The sequence below is a fragment of the Scomber scombrus genome, chromosome 15, assembly GCF_963691925.1.
Source record: "Scomber scombrus chromosome 15, fScoSco1.1, whole genome shotgun sequence".
Taxonomy (NCBI): domain Eukaryota; kingdom Metazoa; phylum Chordata; class Actinopteri; order Scombriformes; family Scombridae; genus Scomber; species Scomber scombrus.
Genome location: NC_084984.1, coordinates 17,845,962 through 17,865,500, shown reverse-complemented (window position 1 = coordinate 17,865,500; position 19,539 = coordinate 17,845,962). Strand labels below are relative to the sequence as shown.

Genomic DNA, 19,539 nt, shown 5'->3' with positions numbered 1-19,539 from the left:
ATCACGTGAACTTATACTTTCTCAAAGTTATGGAACCTTAATTGTCATGGCAACAGTAAGCATTAAAACATTATGGTAGTTTTTACTCATAGTTGGAAACATGACTCTCTCTCTCTCTGGCTGGCAATGGGAAGCAACAGCAAAATCTACTTTTTGTCATCTAATTAGTCATCCCCCCAAACATGCCTCCTCATAATGGGGCAAAATCAATTTAAAGTCACCTTATACTGACATTTTCTGAACTGTGTCACTTCCCCCAGGTCATAATTACTACAGCTGCTAGATGGTAAACAGAACTAAAGGTCAGGCCCTGAAACTTAGATCTATAGTGTTGTTTGTGTGGAGATGGGCTGTTTCGTCTTGTTGGTGTCTTTGTGGTGTGTTTAAAATCTGCTCTGCTTTGAAGTCAATGTTCTTTTGTTAAGATTCCAGTGTCCAATAGTATAAGGTATCCAGTATGGTAAAGATTAAAGAGTTCATAAGCTGCATTTTTGTCATTTCAAAGTAATGATTATTGCTGGAGCCAGAGCATTTAGATCCAGTTGATTCAGCTGAATCAACATCATTGATAACTGAGGAATCAAGTATAATAAATTATTAACCCTGATAATGACTTGTTCCTTCTATTTTTTATCAAGTACACATGATTTCAGCATTATTATTCTAATTATTAAGCGATCATCTCTGATGTTTTTTGCAAGCCCCTCTGTTAAAGCTCCCAATTTGAAGCAGAAAAGTGGAGATTTGTTGGAATGCTTTACTGCCCTCCATTTTCAACTGTTTATAATATTTTTCTGTGTCTGCATATTTTCTCTGTGCACATTACTCATCAGAATAAAAAAAGGAACTATGAAAACCTCGACCAACTGTCCTATGACAACAAGCGAGGACCTAAGGTATATTTGCATGGTCAATGCACGCCGCCCACCAACTTTCCAAACGTAGCAACTAGAAACCAGCCCAAACCAGTCACCAGCCGACCCAGAAATGTCCCTCTATTGGTAGCACGTGTTTTCTTTAATTTTTTACTTTGAGACATTTCCCTATGATTTAAATGAAGAATGGTTTTGTTATGAAAAATCTATAATTTTCGGTCATTACAGAAAAAAAAAAGAAATCAATGAACAGCGACCCGCTTTTATCATTTTCATTTTCTCCTTCAGTAAAGGAATGCATGTACTCAGAACACACACTCACACACAAAAAGAGTATGCAAGTCTTATTCCTTTGTGGAGAACCGGTAGTGTGGGACAAAACCGTTTCCCAGATGCTACTTCCTCCTGTTCTGTAGCACCTCCCTAGTTTTCAGCAGTTTTTTTGTTGGGGGAAAACGTCCCCCTCACCCCCCTTCACCCGTTTTTAGTTACTGGTTGCATTGACCTTCTTCTTCCCCCCTACCTAACACATGCACGTCCTTCTTTGGAGCCTTGATAACCCTCAGTTTGCATGCGAACAAATGCAAAAGTTTTTTTTCCCTTCAAGCTTTTTCTTTTTTTTTTTTTTTTTTTTTTTTTTTTTTTAGTTCAGCCGGTTCCCCTGGATCGCTCTTTCCTTTTTATCTCTGTCTCCCGTTTCAAAACAAAATCGGCTCAAGCTCGAACCAAGCAGGTAAAGAGGCAGCATGGTGTCTACGGTAGGGAAAAGTAGCTGGCTTGACCTTTCTTATGCCCCGATCACAGGCAGAGAAAGTCCTCCAGTTCAGCCAGGAGACTAACTTAACTGCCCTGCTGCTGGAGGCGAAAGAGCTGGAGGCCCGAGTCATCATCCTGTCCGCCAGGTGAGACCTTTATCCCGAACTGCACGTAAATGTCAACCAGCATCTGAGCGTGAGCATCAGTAGAGTTATCATGTGATGAGAAATGCACCCAAGATTGAACTGAGTAAAAAAAAAACAAGGTCAGAAGATCATTTTGATTATAAAGGTGAAATTCAACTTCTGCTGGACCCAGCTGGGCTTCTGCATGTGGGTCAATGACAAATAAGGGTTGGCAAGATGAGCAATACAAAAATATAAATTGTTTTAAAAGCAGCATCAGGTTTCTTAAAAATGTACATTTTGTATTTTTTATATTATTATTTATTATCCACCTACAGTGTATTTAAGTGTATTTATACAAATACTTCATTTAAAAAAACTGATATGGTTCCTGATTGACATGATTCCCCAGATTTAATTTAATATTTGGAACTTATTGTATTCCATTGCCTTTATTTAATATAAAAAGTTATAATGTAAGATCATGCCAAACTAGTTGATATGGTGTTTTATTTTAAGCAAGTTTAAATATTTGGTACAAAGTTTTTATGGTTATACCACTTGGACATTTTTGCCATAATCCTCTAATATATTCTCTAAAAATGGATTAAAAACAGAAATTTTAGGCTGGTTCCACAAAAAAATGTGAGTATGTGCAAGTTATTCATGTGTGTTTTTAACCTCTTTAAATTTCACTGGACCACATGGACACAAAAAAACGTCATTGACCCATGTTCAGTTGAGGAGTGACTCTAATTTCAGGCTTTTAAAAAATTTGTCAAGCTTTAAAACTAATTAAGGCAAAAATCAAGCAGAAAATGAGGAGCCAATAGACCAAAAAACGAAGACACATCATTCGTGTAATCTAAAGTAGTAATAAAATGTTCGATGGCAAGCACGCCCAGAACCCAATTACAGTGATATTGTGTTTGTGTATGTGTGTGTGTGTGTTTGTGTATTTTTCATGTATACACACACATTTGTGCACATGTAGTATATATAATGACTTTTTCCTCATTCCTACAGTGCTACTGTTGTTGAAGTGTTTTATTCTACCTTGTTCTAATTTATTTTGCTGTAATTCATAATTATTATACATTTCCTGTGCGTGTAGCATGTAAGGGGCTACCATAGAAAATTAGTGAACAATCCTCTATTGTATAATGACAGTAAGATGCCATCTTGAAACAAAATGTAAAAAAACTGTCTGAAATCTTTTTTTTATTGTTCTTCAACATCCCAGTGAGGAAGACGCTGCTGCCGTGTACAAGGCCGCCCGCTTCCTCAACATGACGGGCTCGGGCTACGTGTGGCTGGTGGGCGAGCGGGAGATGTCGGGTAAAGCCCTGAGCGAGGCGCCAGACGGTACGTTCATCCGGCAGAGATCAGCTGGAAATACCCGAGTTAACCCTCGGGCTCTTCTCGCAGGGCCAATCATAACACGCGCAGGATTAGAGAGATTAACCGTTTAACGATGGATGCATTACATGATTAACAGTAACTGCTTGTTGTGTGTTTAGCATTTAAAGGTTTAAGCATTGACTGTTTAAAGGTTTAAATGTGTTGTGATCAGAAGTTTTTAGTGTGTGTGTATGTGTGTCCTGGATTATCCAACGGTAACTTCATTGTGCTACTCTGTCATATTAATAATGAACAATGGTTTCCAATGAATTATGAAGGGAGAGTTTTGCAACAGATAACTGATAGAATGGTAAGGTACAACAGCTTTTCTTGTCTCTGTTACTGGATTTACGCACAAGTCTCTCACAATATTTTATCGTTTTGTGGTCACAAAAGTCGAGCGTCTTCCCCCCTCCGGGCACTTTAACACAACCAACCCCCTCCCCCCGCAGAGCGTTTGTTGTCCTGTCCATGTCCAGTCTCCTTCACTTCCACTGCGGCTTCTCCCAAGGAGTCCGCACGACTGACGGACCCGGTTGCAATCAGAAAACTTAGCTGAAGTTGGATTGTTGCTCGGTTTAACTTTAGCTCTGATGGCATTTTTTGTTTGGTCCTTACACCAATTATGCTTGTGCTGATTCCACCAATCTTAGTTGGTAGGGTTCGGTACAAAAATAAAAATCCAACTTCAAGGGACTCTTTACACATGATGTGAAAAGGTCATCAGTGGCAACATCATAAAAAAATGATCCATTTATTTCTGTTGCCTTGTCTCATAAATGACACCATGTGGATATTTTCTGAGCTTATCGTCACGGAGACGAACAGGCAACGAAGATGGATCATGCAGCTGATGTCTGACCTTTATTCAGCATGTCTAAAGTGGAAGCCCTATAAGTTTTTTTCCCCCACTTTGTGCATTGCAAAAGGATCCTGAGAAACTCCAGGTGGCTCAGATCAGTGATTGTCTTGTGTTGTTGTCGACCTGGTCTCAGGTCTGATCGGCCTCCAGCTCATCAACGGGAAGAATGAGTCGGCCCATATCAATGATGCGGTGGCTGTGGTGGCTCAGTCCATCCAAGAGCTCTTTGAGAAGGAGAATATCACAGAACCTCCGAGAGGATGTGTGGGCAACACCAACATCTGGAAAACGGGGCCTCTCTTCAAACGGTAAGCTTGGATTTGCAGTGCTTTAGCTCTATGTTTTTACTGATACAGATGAGAAAGTTGATGAAAGGAATCTATAAGCCTGACTTCATTTAGCCAGATATGTCAAATCCAGATTTTTCATTTCAGGAAGAGCAGAGTTCGATTTTGTAAAGTTTGCTCACTTCCTGATTTAGTTTGTGATTTTTTTTGTCGTTTCCAGGATGCGGCACATGTCTTGAAAGCTGTCTTATAGAATGACAGTTTATAAGGTTTTCCAGGGTGTGTATGAACCTTATTTCCAAATGAAACAACTGCGTTTCGACTGACCCACTTAAGAGCGAGCAACATGTATTAAATGCAGTGCTTCCAAACAGCTGTGGTGACAACAGTAGCACATATCATCCTAGCTCAACAACCACAGCTATGTCGTGTTCATAAAAATTTCAACAAAAAACTGTGTTCATTCAGTCAGTTTACCACATGCACCGAATTGGGAGCCTCATAGCGAACGACACACAAGGCGCGTTGTTACACACCTCGCACATGACAAAACATGCGTAAACACACATGCACCCGTTCACACGTATAACCAGTCTCATTGGCTTCGCAACAGGGTGTTGATGTCGTCTAAATACCCAGAAGGCCTCACTGGACGCGTGGAGTTCAATGACGACGGAGACAGGAAGTACGCCCACTACAGTATTCTCAACTACCAGAAGAGTCGACTCATTCAAGTCGGCATATACAATGGAACACAGGTAAACTGACAGCCTGCGGCAAATCTGGCCTATTTCACACAACCATGAAACAAATCTTAAAGGGATTTCAAGCTCATTTCGTGTATGTCATACCTCCTCCATGGACACAGTCTTCTTTTTATTTTTACTGGACATGCCGCTCCAGTTTTCCATCTAGAGTATAATGCAGCCAATGTAGGACAACTCCACAGTCCTCATTCTGTGCAAAAACAGTCTGCAGTACATGATGCTACAACAGTCTATCATGATGGATTAGAGGGGGTGTTTAGTACTTTGTTGTTTATAACTGGAACTTATCCAACATATGATGATTTACAACTGGTCGAACGACTGAACAACCGGATGCCAAGAGAGCAAGGAGAGAAAGTAGCCAGGCTATTTTAAAAACTGACAACAAACTTCAAATTACAAGGTGATTTTGCTAAGATTTTGACTTTGGTCGAACCATGCTTTAATTTTTCTCTAGATTTCCTGTGTTTAATTGTAGTCAACTCTAGATACCAATTGGACCTGAAAAGGAAAAGGATATATATATATGATTTATGGACACAGGGTATAAAACAGGGATAAAAAGAAGCAAATTAAGACATCAAGATGCCTAAAGCCAAGATTTTAGCGCCTGTTATGAAACGTAAGAAACAAGCACATTCCCATCATGGATTATCATCTGGGTTTGGTTTTACAACAAAAATGTCATCCCATAAGTCTTTTGAAGATGATCCTTTCTTAAAACTGTATCACCATACCACCATAACATGACAAAAAACATGTTTGCTGTATTGGATCGCCTATTTCACACAATTTGTACGGAATTTATGAAACAGTAGTTAAATCTAAAAAGCTGTTTGAGATGCAATTAAAAGCTGTGTGATAATAGGCTTGTCAGTTTTGTCAAACTACTCAATTTGTAGCTATTGGTGGTTATTAACATGCAGCAGCCGTGCCAAGTACAAACAGTACGGACTGCAGGGATCAGCACTTCAGCACCCCGACGATAGGCGTGATGATAATAAGTTCCTGAAACCCTCAGGTATGATACATAAGTCAGAGGTCGACGTGAGAAATAAGAGAACCGCTGAGCTGTGCTTATATAAAGCTGACTCATTAGCGATGCTCACCCACGGTGTTGGAGCCTCATCAGCAGCATGCCTTCTGTCAGCACTCAACTATAATACCGTGTATGTGTGTGGCATCTCTCCAGGTGGTAATGAACAATCAGCGGAAGATCATCTGGCCCGGAGGAGAGACTGAAAAACCACAGGGCTTCCAGATGTCCACTCGATTAAAGGTACGACGCCTTCACGTCACTGCAGCGATGTGACATTTATGTCTACACAGATAGAGTGCGGACCTCGGCTGATGTGCTCGTGTTGGACAGTGTGCTAACGTTTGTTTCTCAGAGCAGAATGAAGATACTCCTCTTTCATGAAGGCTGCAGTGATTTATGTGCTTTGACTTTTATCTCTTCAAATATGTCGTAGAGCCTCTCATTTATATCCTTGTCAGTTATTTTTACATTCATCTGTCTGTCTGTCTCTACTTATGTTTCCCTGCGTATATCTGGGAGTTCATGGGTTTTTATTTCTCTCTCTGTTGATTGTCTGCTCTGAAGTCCCTCAGGATCAGAACGGATCCGGCTCTGACTACGTGATAAACAGCTTTTTGTCCCGTCTGTTGTAGATAGTGACGATACACCAGGAGCCATTTGTGTATGTCAAACCCACTATGCCGGACGGAACATGCAAGGAGGAAATGACATTAAATGGAGTCTTAATTAAAAAGGTTATCTGCACTGGGCCCAATGAGACCATCCCAGGTAACACATCAGGGACGTTTATAATATCAATGTGCTTTTACTGCACCCGCCAAACACCCACTGGAGATGCATACATATATATGCAGTAGGTATCTATATATGTATGCATGTAGCTGAGTGTGCCATCCAGAGTGTGTGGTTGTCTGGATGCTGGGATGTGTGCGTGGTGCGCTGAGTGCGATGTCTGAGTGTGTGAGCGCGAGGGGCTGCGTGATGCATTTTGTTCAGTCTACGTGCGCCGCCTTTGGATTCAAAAAACATTCAATCTAACACATTCCCTCTGGATTGATTGTAACTTGCAACCTTTGCTGGTTTTATTACAGGACGCCCAATTGTACCGCAGTGTTGTTACGGATTCTGTATTGATCTCCTTATCAAGCTGGCTATGACCATGAACTTTACCTATGAGGTTCATCTGGTGGCTGATGGGAAATTTGGAACTCAGGAGCGGGTAAGTTTTACATTAACAAACTAATACACATATCTATCATGTTTTTATGCATGAATGTACATCTTTGCATGAAGCCCAGGTTGCATGCAATATCTCACATTTATTACTTTACATGACTTAAATGTTTTTTTAAATCATTTTATTGTGCTCCACTAACATTAGTAATCTCACTTATTCCAAGCTGAAGTGTTAAACAGTCATAAAGCTGCAGATGTCAAATGTCCAGGAGGTGACTTTGCCAATAATCTATCTAGTTTCACTTTTTAAATGTCTCCACCAAACTGTTAGGCAAGTTTGGAAGTGCTAATTATTTGTAATGTAGAAAGAACATTAAACATTAAAAAATGCATAAAACTAGGTGAAAATCTACCTGAGAAAAAGGAGAAAAAAAGTACCAAGCCAATACAAAGCTTCTGTCAGCCTCACCTCAAGCAAGTTTTGTATTATGTAATCTGGAAAAAGAATACATTAAACATGTGTTCTAATTGATGATATACAATGCTTATTACATGCAAACATGTATTGATAGGTTGCAAAACAAGTGCGCACAGTGAAATTTGACAGCTTTAATAAGATTGAAGCGAGATTCTAATTTATTCCACCTCCAACTACTGTAGGTTTTGGATGAAAGGGTCTGTTTTCTGCTGTGCTTAGGAGGCTATTTATGTTTAATGAGCTAATTCATTAGTGTGGCTTAAACCTCACCATTTATCTTGCTAGAGTGTTGCAGTCACTCAACAATATCCATTCATTTTCACCATTCCTCGTACCAGTATCACATCTGTACACGCATTTAAAGGCATATATTACTGTATATTTAACATGACATATCAAAGCGATGTTTTAATGCCATGGTATTATTTAGCTGCAATGCCGACACCATGCAGCCCATCATTTATTTTATTTCCTATTATTCATGATTTCATGTGTATTTAATCAGGATGATCTCTCGAGATTAAAATCTCTTTTGTGACAGAGTCCTGGACAAAATGGCAGCATGATTGTGTAACACAAACCAATACAGATTCAACTTTCACAGAAGTAAGACAAGAAATGAAAGGAGGGGAGGGAAAAGGACATGATCAACTGAAAACCTGCATTGGTTGAGCAGATTTTCACGGTGGAAACATGAACTTTTAACCCAGACAAAAAAAAAGGGTTAAATAGTCAAAGCATGAGCACAATATCCTACACTTTAACCAGATTTCTTAAACTACAGAAAACTGTGAACCCACTTTTAAGACAGAGCCAGTTTTAAAGATGTAGAGCATGCCTCGCACTTTCTGTATATTCCCACTAGGCTTAACCCAAATCCTAAAACCTGGAAAAAACATTGTGCGGTCTAGTCGACAGCGGGTTTATAGCGGATTCTCATGTTAACACCTTCCTTTTGGGGTTGTAGGTGAACAACAGTAACAAGAAAGAGTGGAATGGCATGATGGGTGAGCTCCTGGGGGGCCTGGCTGACATGATTGTAGCCCCGCTGACTATAAACAACGAACGAGCCCAGTACATCGAGTTCTCCAAACCCTTTAAATATCAAGGTCTCACCATCCTGGTTAAAAAGGTACGTGTAGCCTTTAGTGCTTTGTCATGTTAAGCAGCCACTGGGTTGTTACATGTGTCGTCTTGTGGTGAATTTGCTCTTATTCGAAAAACCCATAAAGGCACATTTTTTTAGGCCTTGTGCACCTGCTGTATCAGTAAGGCCCAGAAATGTTTATATACACTAAATATTAAATACAGCAAAGAGATATATGCAAATGAGTGTATGGCTGTAACGCTCTATATGATATTTGCACAAAAACACAAAAAAATAGCTTGTTAGATGTGTAACTGCAATACTGTCCTAATGATTTGACTTCATATGGACAGCAGTAGTATATGACATGATGAGCAATAACATAGTTTACATTCTGGACATTTGGGTCACCATTCATCTGAAAAGAGTTATTGAGTGGGGAGGGGAGCTGCCATGATTTCCGCCGCTTCACTGCTTCTCTTTTCTGCACATCATATATCCTTCAAATCACACTTTCAGGCATCTATTAGCTCTAGATCTATAGCTTTCATCCATTTCTGTACAGTATGGTATTGAAATCTTTTACCACACTCGTGTGTAATCTATCACAATGGACAGCAAATCTGTCATAAGGTAATGCACCGATGGCTTCAAATCAATCAGCTCTTGCCACACAATGTCCAATCCCTGCTTGGGTTGTATCTGCTCTCAGGTGTATGCCGCTTTGGATAAAAGCGCCGGCTAAATGAAATTGTAATTGTAGAGTGACAAAATGTATGCTACTTTATTAACTGTGGATTAACTATGGGTTACACAACTCAAGCAAGTTCCAAGGGTTTGCTTAAGATTTTTATCCCACTCAGAAATAAGGCTCCAGATTGAAAAATAGCAAAAAATGATCAGCAAAAGTTTTAAATAAACACAGGTTGAAAAGTTTAGACATAATATGCAAAACTAAGGTAATCAAAGTTGTTAAATATCAATCAATAACCATCTGCGGTGTGTGTTTTCAGGAAATCCCTCGCAGTACACTGGACTCGTTCATGCAGCCGTTCCAAAGCACACTGTGGCTGCTGGTGGGTCTTTCGGTGCATGTGGTGGCGGTGATGCTTTACCTACTAGACCGGTTCAGGTACAAGGAGGACCTCTGTGTGTGTGTGTGTGTGTGTGTGTTTGTGTGTTTGTGTGTGTGTGTGTGAGACTGTGTGACTGTGTGTGTGTGTGTGTTCATGTCTGTGCACTCACGACTAAATCAGTGAGTGCACGTCTATGTGTGTACATGCGCTCCCGGCCCGCCGCAGATCTTCCCTCGGTGTGGACGAGAAAGCAGAGAGAGGTTAAGATTGGCTCCAACCATCCCACCGCTCTGTCCCTGTGCCGTCGTCTTTGTCTGTTTTCTTTCTTGCTTCGCTCGCTCATTTCAGTTCCTTTCCCTTGCCTGGGGTCGCCAGGTTTTTTTTTCACTCTCTGTGGCTTATTAGCGATTTCTCACTGTGTCTCCTTGCAAACCCCCCCCCCCCCCCCCCCCCCCCCCCCCAATTTCTTCCCTCTAGCCCATTTGGAAGATTTAAAGTAAACAGCGAAGAAGAAGAAGAAGATGCCCTCACCTTATCATCCGCTATGTGGTTCTCCTGGGGAGTGTTGCTGAACTCTGGAATCGGAGAAGGTGAGACACAGAAACGAAAGTCTCCAAATTATGAGATTAGCTTTCTCCCAGCTTTCTCCCAGAACACTGTAATATTTTTTTTTTTAAATCACTGAAGACATTTGCCACAGAAACACTGTCATAGCTCAGCTCCCACTATGACAAACCAACATGTCCGCTGTGATAAATAGCCTCTCCTGTTGAAAACTTTGGTCTTTAAGTAGTTGTATGAAGACAAAAATCAAGACGCTTGTAGAAAAAAAATATCTCAGGTGACGCCACACTGTGGGGCTTTTTCTTTGAGGGTGACAAATGAATGGCTTTCACATCGCATATTGTGCAGACAGGCTTTGATGCTGGTTGTCTTTCAACAGTTTTATTCCTGTTGCCTTTGCTTGTTTCATTTGTCTTAAAGTGTCATTTTCATGTCTGATTTTAGTGGCTTGTATTTTTTTTGTTCACGGTAATTTCTTTTGTTCCAGATTGTTTTGTAAAAAGCAGAGTAGTTTGTTTTTATCATTGATATATCATTAATATATTGTTATTTTATATTGTTAATAAAGCAGCTGTAACAGTAGCAACAGAAGTAACAGTTGTAGAGGTTATTAGTGTGGAGTGGTATAACTGTTACTTGACAGAAATGGAAGCATCCGGCTAAATGCTCTACACAGCTGATCTGATTTGAGTTATATGGAGTTCAAAGGTCAAAGGTCACATCTTGAACTTACCACACAGGCGCCCCGCGCAGCTTCTCAGCGAGAATCCTGGGTATGGTGTGGGCCGGATTTGCCATGATCATTGTGGCTTCCTATACTGCCAACCTGGCTGCCTTCCTGGTGTTGGACCGGCCTGAGGAGCGCATCACCGGCATCAATGACCCAAGGGTGTGTAGATGATGATGCCAGACCACACAAAAACATTGATATTTATGAGATTAATTCATAAAATTGTTTAAAAAACAACAACAAAAAACACATTAATGGAGGTTATTAGCAGTTATTACATGACTGTGCCTTGTTTCTTGTCTCTTTGTGCAGCTGAGAAACCCATCGGACAAATTCATCTACGCCACGGTGAAGCAGAGTTCCGTGGACATCTACTTCCGGCGGCAGGTGGAGCTTAGCACCATGTACCGCCACATGGAGAAGCACAACTATGAGAGTGCTGCCGAGGCTATCCAGGCCGTGCGCGACAAGTGAGTCTCGGCCAGGCCGGGCCGACCAGACCTGTCGGCCGGGCCGGGCTGACCTGTCAGGCACATATAAGCTCAGGGTCAGCACAGTCAGATCGGGGGGGGGGGACATGGACTTCCGGACCAGGTGGAAGCGGCAGGAATTACTGCAGCCTTCCATATGATCCAGGCCCATCGCCCAGCCAAGGCAGACATCCAGGGACAGGAGCAGGTAGGGCTGTGTCAACAGCACTGGCACCAGTGTGAGGTTGAGCTAACATTGAGTCAAGGAGCACCCTTTTTCAGGTTGTACCCAGACGAACATCTTTGAGATGGGGGGAATCCAATGGGGGACGCGCCCTCACCCATGTGGCATTGGATTTCATTTGGGCCATAAGCAACGGTAGAGATTGCTGGTAAACGCTGACTGACACACACGATCTGGTGTGCGAGAGAGAGAGAAGGGTGGGAGCCGTAAATGTGTATGTAAATCATTGTATTGTTGCACCGTAACCCCCTCCTTCCCCTCCTCCTCCTCCTCCCTCCTCCCTCCTCCTCCTCCTCCTCCCTCCCCCCTCCCCCACAGCAAGCTGCATGCTTTCATCTGGGACTCTGCGGTGCTGGAGTTTGAAGCCTCGCAGAAGTGCGACCTGGTGACCACGGGAGAGCTGTTTTTCCGTTCGGGCTTTGGCATAGGCATGCGCAAGGACAGCCCCTGGAAACAGAATGTGTCCCTGGCCATTCTCAGGTCTGTCCCAGCCGAAGCTGCATTACTCGTATGACTTTTTTTTTTCTTTTTTTCTTTCTTATCAATATGATTTCCTGGTCACGTATTGACCATTTACAGCCATCAAATACATCGCCTTATGTCACATATCTCTCTGTATCTCCCCTCTCCTGCCCTCTCTGTCTGTTTTGTCTCTGTCTGTTCATGTCTGTCTGTCAGTGCACTTGTGTAGCTGTCTCAGTTCCATTTGTGTTGCTATCTGGGAGTGAGCGGCTCGAGTGTTCCCTCCTGCGGCCGCGTTTTAACTTTGTCACCTCTCTCCCCACTACCCCCAACCCCCTGCAGTTCTCATGAGAACGGCTTCATGGAAGACCTAGATAAAACCTGGGTGAGATACCAGGAGTGTGACTCGAGGAGCAATGCCCCAGCCACACTCACCTTTGAAAACATGGCAGGTATGGTCCTTATAGCGCAGCGAAACCGTTAAAAGTGATTGGACAAAAACTGCAGTGGTAAGGTACTGTAGCCCTTTTTTGTCCAATACCTTTGCAAAAATCGTTGTTTTAGTGTCGGCGTGGGTGCTCTGTGGAAGTGTGCCGTATAGTATCTTGTGCTGTGGCTTTGTGCAGTTGTGGTCTTCAATTAATACTGTGTGGTTTACAGCCGCTGTCGTCAGTAGGAGCGGGTTGAAAAAAAATTAAAAAGGGCGGGTCGACCGCTGAGCATGACAGGCAGACCATGCATTCATGCTCAGTGGGGAGCGGCGGAGGTTGTAGACCAGCAGCTCACACATCTCCACCTTCTACTCTTTCTCCAACCCATTTTGTCCCTTCCCAACAGGGGTCTTCATGCTGGTGGCTGGAGGCATAGCAGCAGGGATCTTCCTCATCTTCATCGAAATCGCCTATAAGCGCCATAAAGACGCCCGCAGGAAGCAGATGCAGCTGGCCTTTGCGGCCGTCAACGTCTGGAGGAAGAACCTGCAGGTAGGAACGATCCACCTCTGTCCTCTCACATCTAGGGGTGTAAGGGCCGGGGGGCTGGGGTGCGAGCCAGCAAAGCCTCTCCTCTCGTGGGGCTCGATTTCTCTCTTTCAGCCTCTCGAGGGGGCTTTAATTGTTCACGCTGGCAGTGGTCAGACTTGCAGATCACTGCATGAGAAGCTCTCTGATGCCTTCATGTACTATCAGGCATCCTGAGCGGCCACCCTGTGGGTCCTAACAGCTCCCAGAGGCCAACTGCGCCCGTGTGTCTTGTGTGTGTGTGTGCCTGCAGGACACTAAGGAGGCCTCTGGAAGTCAGGCGGTGACTGGGACCCCCTCATTAGTATGTAATTGATTAGCAAAGCCATTTCCACCGCCATGTCACCGCTCACTTTTTACTCAACAATAATAATAATAATAATAATAAGATAATCAGACTGGTGATCCTCTACCATATTAGACATCCAAATTAAAACTTCACCTACTCCACATCCATGGCATGAACCAGTAGTTTTCTAAGCTGCTGCTGTGGCGCTTATACGCTTCATAAGGTCAGATGACGCAAAGCCTTGCAAATAAACTAATGTCCAGCCAGAAACATCATTTAAAAACAATAATAACAATGATTAGTGTACGGTTAATGCACTTTGAGCATGTCATCATGGATTCCCTTCAACAACGGCCTGAAGCTAACAATGCAAATAGAGCATAAAGATTAAAATCAATGCCCTGGCACTATCACACAGCAGTGACTCTCGTAGTATTGTCCGCATAGCTGTAACGCGCCACGCTGCAGTGCACAGTGTGTATGCCTCCTCTTCTTATCCACTGCAGTGTCAGTAACGCACACATATGACAAGAGTCAAATTTATCTTCGCATGCCGGAGGCGTCATGCAACATGGTGGTAGCAATTGAAAGGGTCAGTTCAATCAAGTGACATAACAACATATTTTTCGCCTTGCGCTAGTGATATGTAGCCATGCAGGTTGGTTAGATACCCATCATACCTCTGTAATCAAATAAAATGGAGGTTTCTGGTTCACATTTATCTGCTTGGCTACATACCACTAGTAATAAATGAGATTCTTCTTTTGAGTGAGCCGGCCCTTTGAGCTACAGTCAAGCTATAAGGTCCTCCGCTCAGCCAATGAAGAACATGATTTGCCTTTCAATGCAATCAAACGAGGCTGTGAAGCGTTGGAGCATTGGGGCACCCCTCCTCCACTTCCACACCCTACTCTTTACGGTTGCACGACCTCATTGGGTAAATCGGAGGTCCAGGGGTGCCGCATTTAACGGCCAGTCACTGTGAGTGTGTGATGTGGCTCTTTTCTGCTGCATCTCTGTAAAAGCCCCGAACCAGAGCTAGTAGCTCAGCAGGGCTGCAGGAAGGTACAGTATGAAATCACAAGTGCCTGTCAGCAAATCAATGTCCTTCTAAGAGTGTCTGCCATCGACTGTCGTCCTCATATGGATGTACGTTCTCTAGGCGCACTCAGCAGGCGAATGCATGCAGGTGTGGGCAGGCAGGCGGCACCACTGAGAAAGGAGAGGGACAAACTAAACTGCCCGTAGACCACCGCATTTTAGATCCATGTCAGCGATGATCCCTAATTTTTCTGCCCCACTGAAAAAAGACAGCTCATACATGTTCATCTGGCTCATCGACTGTCAGTGTGGGCCCCCGAGCTAAAATAACGGACCTACACAATCTTCACTGCTCTAACCATAACCGCTGTAATGGGGCCTCATGCGAGGAGCAGAGAGACAGAGAGCCCACAAAGCCATGCTAATACAATCTGTTCTGTTCTGTGTGAATATTATTCAGGATATTATTCATACTGTTTGGGTGCACTGATGTGATTACTCACCATGATCTGATTTACGCAAATTAAAAACGACAACTTGGTTATGCAAGACACAAACTCATCACGATGGAAAATCTAAGATCACAGTTTATGTGGCCTCCTCCTTCCTCAGTGCAGCAAGCACTGAAACCTGGAGTCCCATTGTCCGCATAATTTTGACTGCTTGTATGTGTGTTTGAATGTTATTATGTGCTCATACTGCCTCAGGTTTGTGTATTATGCAAAGCGCTGTGTAGTACTGTGCACCTTTCAACACAAAGACGTATCCTCATAGAACGTGCACTTCTGACTAATCTAAATTTGTCCATGTAGTACGTTCCTCATCGTCTGCAGGCTGACATGATCTCGCAAAATATACAAGTTCATTGATGACCACTCTTTGCTTTCACAATGCTTTATAAAGAGATAAAGACGCATGCATTGTTAGCATTGCATGGTTACAATAATCCAGCTTCATGGAGCTGTAGCCACAGAGGTGTAGTGTGGGTAAACCTACCAAATTTCAGTTACTACATAATAATATTTGAGTGAGAGAATTTAAAGCTGATTTAAATCTTTATATTTACATTAAATTTATAATTTACATTATACAAAGTATTGTGTTTAATGGATGTATATCCACACTAACATAAGATTTTGTTTCTTTTGTAAGAGATGTGTAATGAATGAGGACATAAAGATAAGATAAAATACGATAAGATAATATATTCTTTTATTAGTCCCACAATGGGTAAATTTGCATTATTACAGCAGCAGATAGACAGTAAAATACAAGAGCAGCAATAAGAAAAGAATAAGAACAATAAATAATAAGTACAAAAAACAATAAGAACAATAATAATAATAAATATATAATAAAATAATTCTGACATTATTTACATTATTTACAAGAGTAATATTGATATTGAGTGGTAATATATCAGAGATGATATTATTTTTGCACAGATTGAAATTAGTAGTGTACATGAAGTACTAATATTGGACATTAAAGATGCAGTAAGTACTACATTTTGAAAAGAGTTGTTATTTTGTATCAGCCAATATTCATTTTGAAAATGAACAGGGTTCAAATTAAGAGCTGTCAAAGTGACACAGTATGCACTGAGGAATAATATTATAATTAAACAATCAAAGATGACAGTAAAGCTCCTTTGAGACATGCACTTTATTATAAATGTAAATGTGTTGGCAGTTTTACACTCATGCCCCTGAGTCACTTTCTCTTAACGGTCATGACAGCAATCTTACTAGGCTGCACTAACATTTACATTAACATAACTCAAATCTGAATTTAATGTAAACGAATAGGCGTGCAAAAGATTATGGAAAGATCATTCAGAAGTGGCAGACTTGATTCAGACGAGCATAATTCACCAGCTACAATTCTTTAAAAAAATGCTGAAACTTAGTCCAATTCAAAGATTAAAGAACTGCTTTCCTTCTTCTCCGCCACGAGCCAAACAACAAGGCACTAAATAGGACTGTGAGAGAGGCCGCTGTGTGCGTGACAACATGACTGACATCCTTCATCAACAAGGCGTACCATTCTGTAATAGTCCCGTCATGTTCAAATTAATTAAAAACCTTTAAATGTGAAGAAAACCTATTTGTGTGAGCTCAGAATCCATTACCGTCACTGACAGATGAAGCGGGCAATATTACGTATTCTTGGCCAGACATTTTGAGTCTACATTTAACAGAAATCCAATAGTGCATATTAAAGTTATAATTATACAACAAGAAATACAGCGTATCATTTATTTTTTCATATTGCCGCTATGCCGATTCCCAATGTATGTGTTATATTGCTCTGGTACTGATATGCACTTTATCGGCTTCATATATACATTTTTTTTGCAGCTTGGTCTTAATGCTACTAACTATAATGTATTTTATAAAGTTACATTGTATTTATTTGTAGCACTAAATGTTTCTGATTTGTCTCATTATTATAATATGGTGCAGAGAGTTTACCCAGTGTTTTGTTGACCACTACATCACTGGTTGCTACACATCCAGCTTTCTAGCTTTCTCTGTTCAGATGTTAGTCAGAAGTGCACTGTCTGATAAAGACTGAATCTGCTGTCAGTCTACGATGGAAACAAAGTGTCAGAAATTCTGTTGCGTGATGATAATGATGATAATGATGATGATGATGATGAGATGATGATGATGATGATGATGATGATGATGATGATGATGATGATGATGATGATGATGATGGTTTACAATGACAATGCACTGCGGCAGCTCGCTTCTGTTTCCGACGAGAAACAGGCGAGTCTGATGCCGCACTTGATCTGACGGCCCAGCATGCCCTGCATGGCCGGGACTGTGCACACGCAGCACTTCATCAGGGCTCAGAGCGACCAGACTGCACCCCTGCGGTCTCACACGTGTAAGAGAAACTGGGGGGGGGGGGGGTAACAGAGACTTCACTTGGGCATTGATTTTTTCCTGAACCGAGACAAAAGCTCTTGTTCCACATGCTGATTTCACCATTTACTAACATGAGATGTCATCTCCCAACAGGAAAAAAACATTATACTCATTATACCTAAAACCAGCTTTCATCGAACCGCCACGCCAGCTAAAGCCTGCTCGCTACCTGATATTAAGACATCAGGTGGTTGAGAGGAAAGTGCTGGTTGGCGGGCTGATGGGTGGTACAAACGTGCCCTAAAAGAGCCTAGTCATGTGACCTGATGAAAAAGGATGTACTGCGGGGCCAGTGCTGGCAAAAATTGATTTGTCATGCTATTTGTTTTGTGTTTACTTATTCTATGATTCCCCTCTTTTTTCCCCCCTCCCCCCATCCATAATAACGTTATGGCATGTTGAAATTCACACCACACTGCCCCGCCCTCCCAAAAGGGCCTCACCCCTGCAACTACTCGCTCATCCTCCATTTATAAGTTACCAACGCTACATCTTAGGACGCTTTTTCTTTTGTAGAAATAGCATCTTTACCTTTTTCTTTTCCTATTCTGCACTTAAACTTACAGAAAGAATAGTTTTTGCAGCTAAAGTATTTATTTATTTTCCTTTTTTATGCACTCCATCTCCATCCCATCTCCTTGTGTGTGGGGTGAATTTCCATTATACCCCCTTAAAGGTATAATGACTTTCAATGGGCTTTAATTACTGACTTTTGTCGCTGTTGTTTTCCCTATTTGATATGCACTTTAATGGCTCTCCTGCCTCTGATACCGCGTAGCTTCTTGACTTTATAACCTGCCTGGCTTTGGATGTGGATGTTTGCTTTGCTAGTTTTTATTTTTTATTTTTAAGATCTTCACCCTTTTTGGTTCCCTTGGCTTTTGCTTAAGGATCTTCTTTAAAGTAATAACGATCAAGTGGATGGAAATTTATTTTATTTTTCTTTTCTCCCCCTATGCAGCCCTCTTCCTCTCTAGAGACTCAGGATGTAAGAATACCTTAATATGAGTTTTTTGCACACAAACACCCAGTTATTGTGCTGAGAGTAGCTGTGGGGCTCTCTGATGGTATGAGGGAGGGAGGGAGGGCACCAAATTGGCTCGTTGGTTAAAAAAAAAAAGCATTTATCTTCTTGTTTTTAATTTTGTTTTAATGACAGGTATGCATTTGAAAATGTTTTCTAGAACCGAGTAGCCCAGTACGTTCTAGATATTTTCAAAAAGTCACATTAGGCATCCTGCTTTTAGTCGATCAATGTTTAATTTGCTTGTGTGTGGAAACGAGGAAGTTGGAACTGTAAAGTGTGCGTTCAGGCAGAATACTGTAGATGCTTTAAGTAGTGTAACGTAGGTATCACACTCACTGACATCTTTACTAGTCAGTCATCACTCATTCCAATGCATTCTCTAGGAGCCGAGTGAATGTGTCAGCACATTTCTAGACGACTAACTGTGCCATCTTGTGCAGTTCCAGTGTGACAATGTTGCATAAAATGTAGACGAGTGGCCTCATATCAATCTGAACAGACTATTTCCACTCTCACATCTAACAGGCTTTATCCCTTTCTTTCTCCCTCTTTACCATTACAAAATGATGTAGTCTTTCTCACAAGGACCCTCCCTCTATTTAGAAAGTAATAATTAAGGTATCTCATTGGGGGTGGCGGGTGGTGGTGGTGGTTGTGGTTGGGAAGAGAAGAATGGGTGAGACTGAAACCAAGGTTATCACCCCAGCCAGAGAACATGAATAATGTTTCTACATATATTTATTTTAGGATAGGAAAAGTGGTAGAGCAGAGCCCGACCCCAAAAAGAAAGCCTCTTTTAGGTCCATCAGTACCACCCTGGCCTCC

The 19,539-nt window shown here is 41.8% G+C and overlaps 1 protein-coding gene across 4 annotated transcripts in view; it reads left to right on the top strand.

Annotated features, from left to right (window-relative positions):
- Window positions 1-19,539, top strand: part of grin1a (glutamate receptor, ionotropic, N-methyl D-aspartate 1a) — a 31,673-nt gene that overhangs the window by 10,008 nt on the left and 2,126 nt on the right. Inside the window, exons 4-20 of one of the 4 annotated variants that reach the window (XM_062434457.1) lie at window positions 834-896; window positions 1,680-1,777; window positions 3,000-3,121; window positions 4,153-4,327; window positions 4,920-5,064; window positions 6,266-6,352; window positions 6,745-6,880; window positions 7,204-7,331; window positions 8,734-8,898; window positions 9,867-9,985; window positions 10,407-10,519; window positions 11,234-11,382; window positions 11,536-11,693; window positions 12,256-12,417; window positions 12,742-12,851; window positions 13,237-13,382; window positions 19,462-19,537. In XM_062434457.1, the coding sequence (XP_062290441.1) occupies window positions 834-896; window positions 1,680-1,777; window positions 3,000-3,121; window positions 4,153-4,327; window positions 4,920-5,064; window positions 6,266-6,352; window positions 6,745-6,880; window positions 7,204-7,331; window positions 8,734-8,898; window positions 9,867-9,985; window positions 10,407-10,519; window positions 11,234-11,382; window positions 11,536-11,693; window positions 12,256-12,417; window positions 12,742-12,851; window positions 13,237-13,382; window positions 19,462-19,537 (2,152 nt within the window). Of the gene's footprint in view, window positions 1-833; window positions 897-1,679; window positions 1,778-2,999; window positions 3,122-4,152; window positions 4,328-4,919; window positions 5,065-6,265; window positions 6,353-6,744; window positions 6,881-7,203; window positions 7,332-8,733; window positions 8,899-9,866; window positions 9,986-10,406; window positions 10,520-11,233; window positions 11,383-11,535; window positions 11,694-12,255; window positions 12,418-12,741; window positions 12,852-13,236; window positions 13,383-19,461 lie in introns of all 4 variants that reach the window. The other 3 variants (XM_062434458.1, XM_062434459.1, XM_062434460.1) reach the window with 3 other exon arrangements.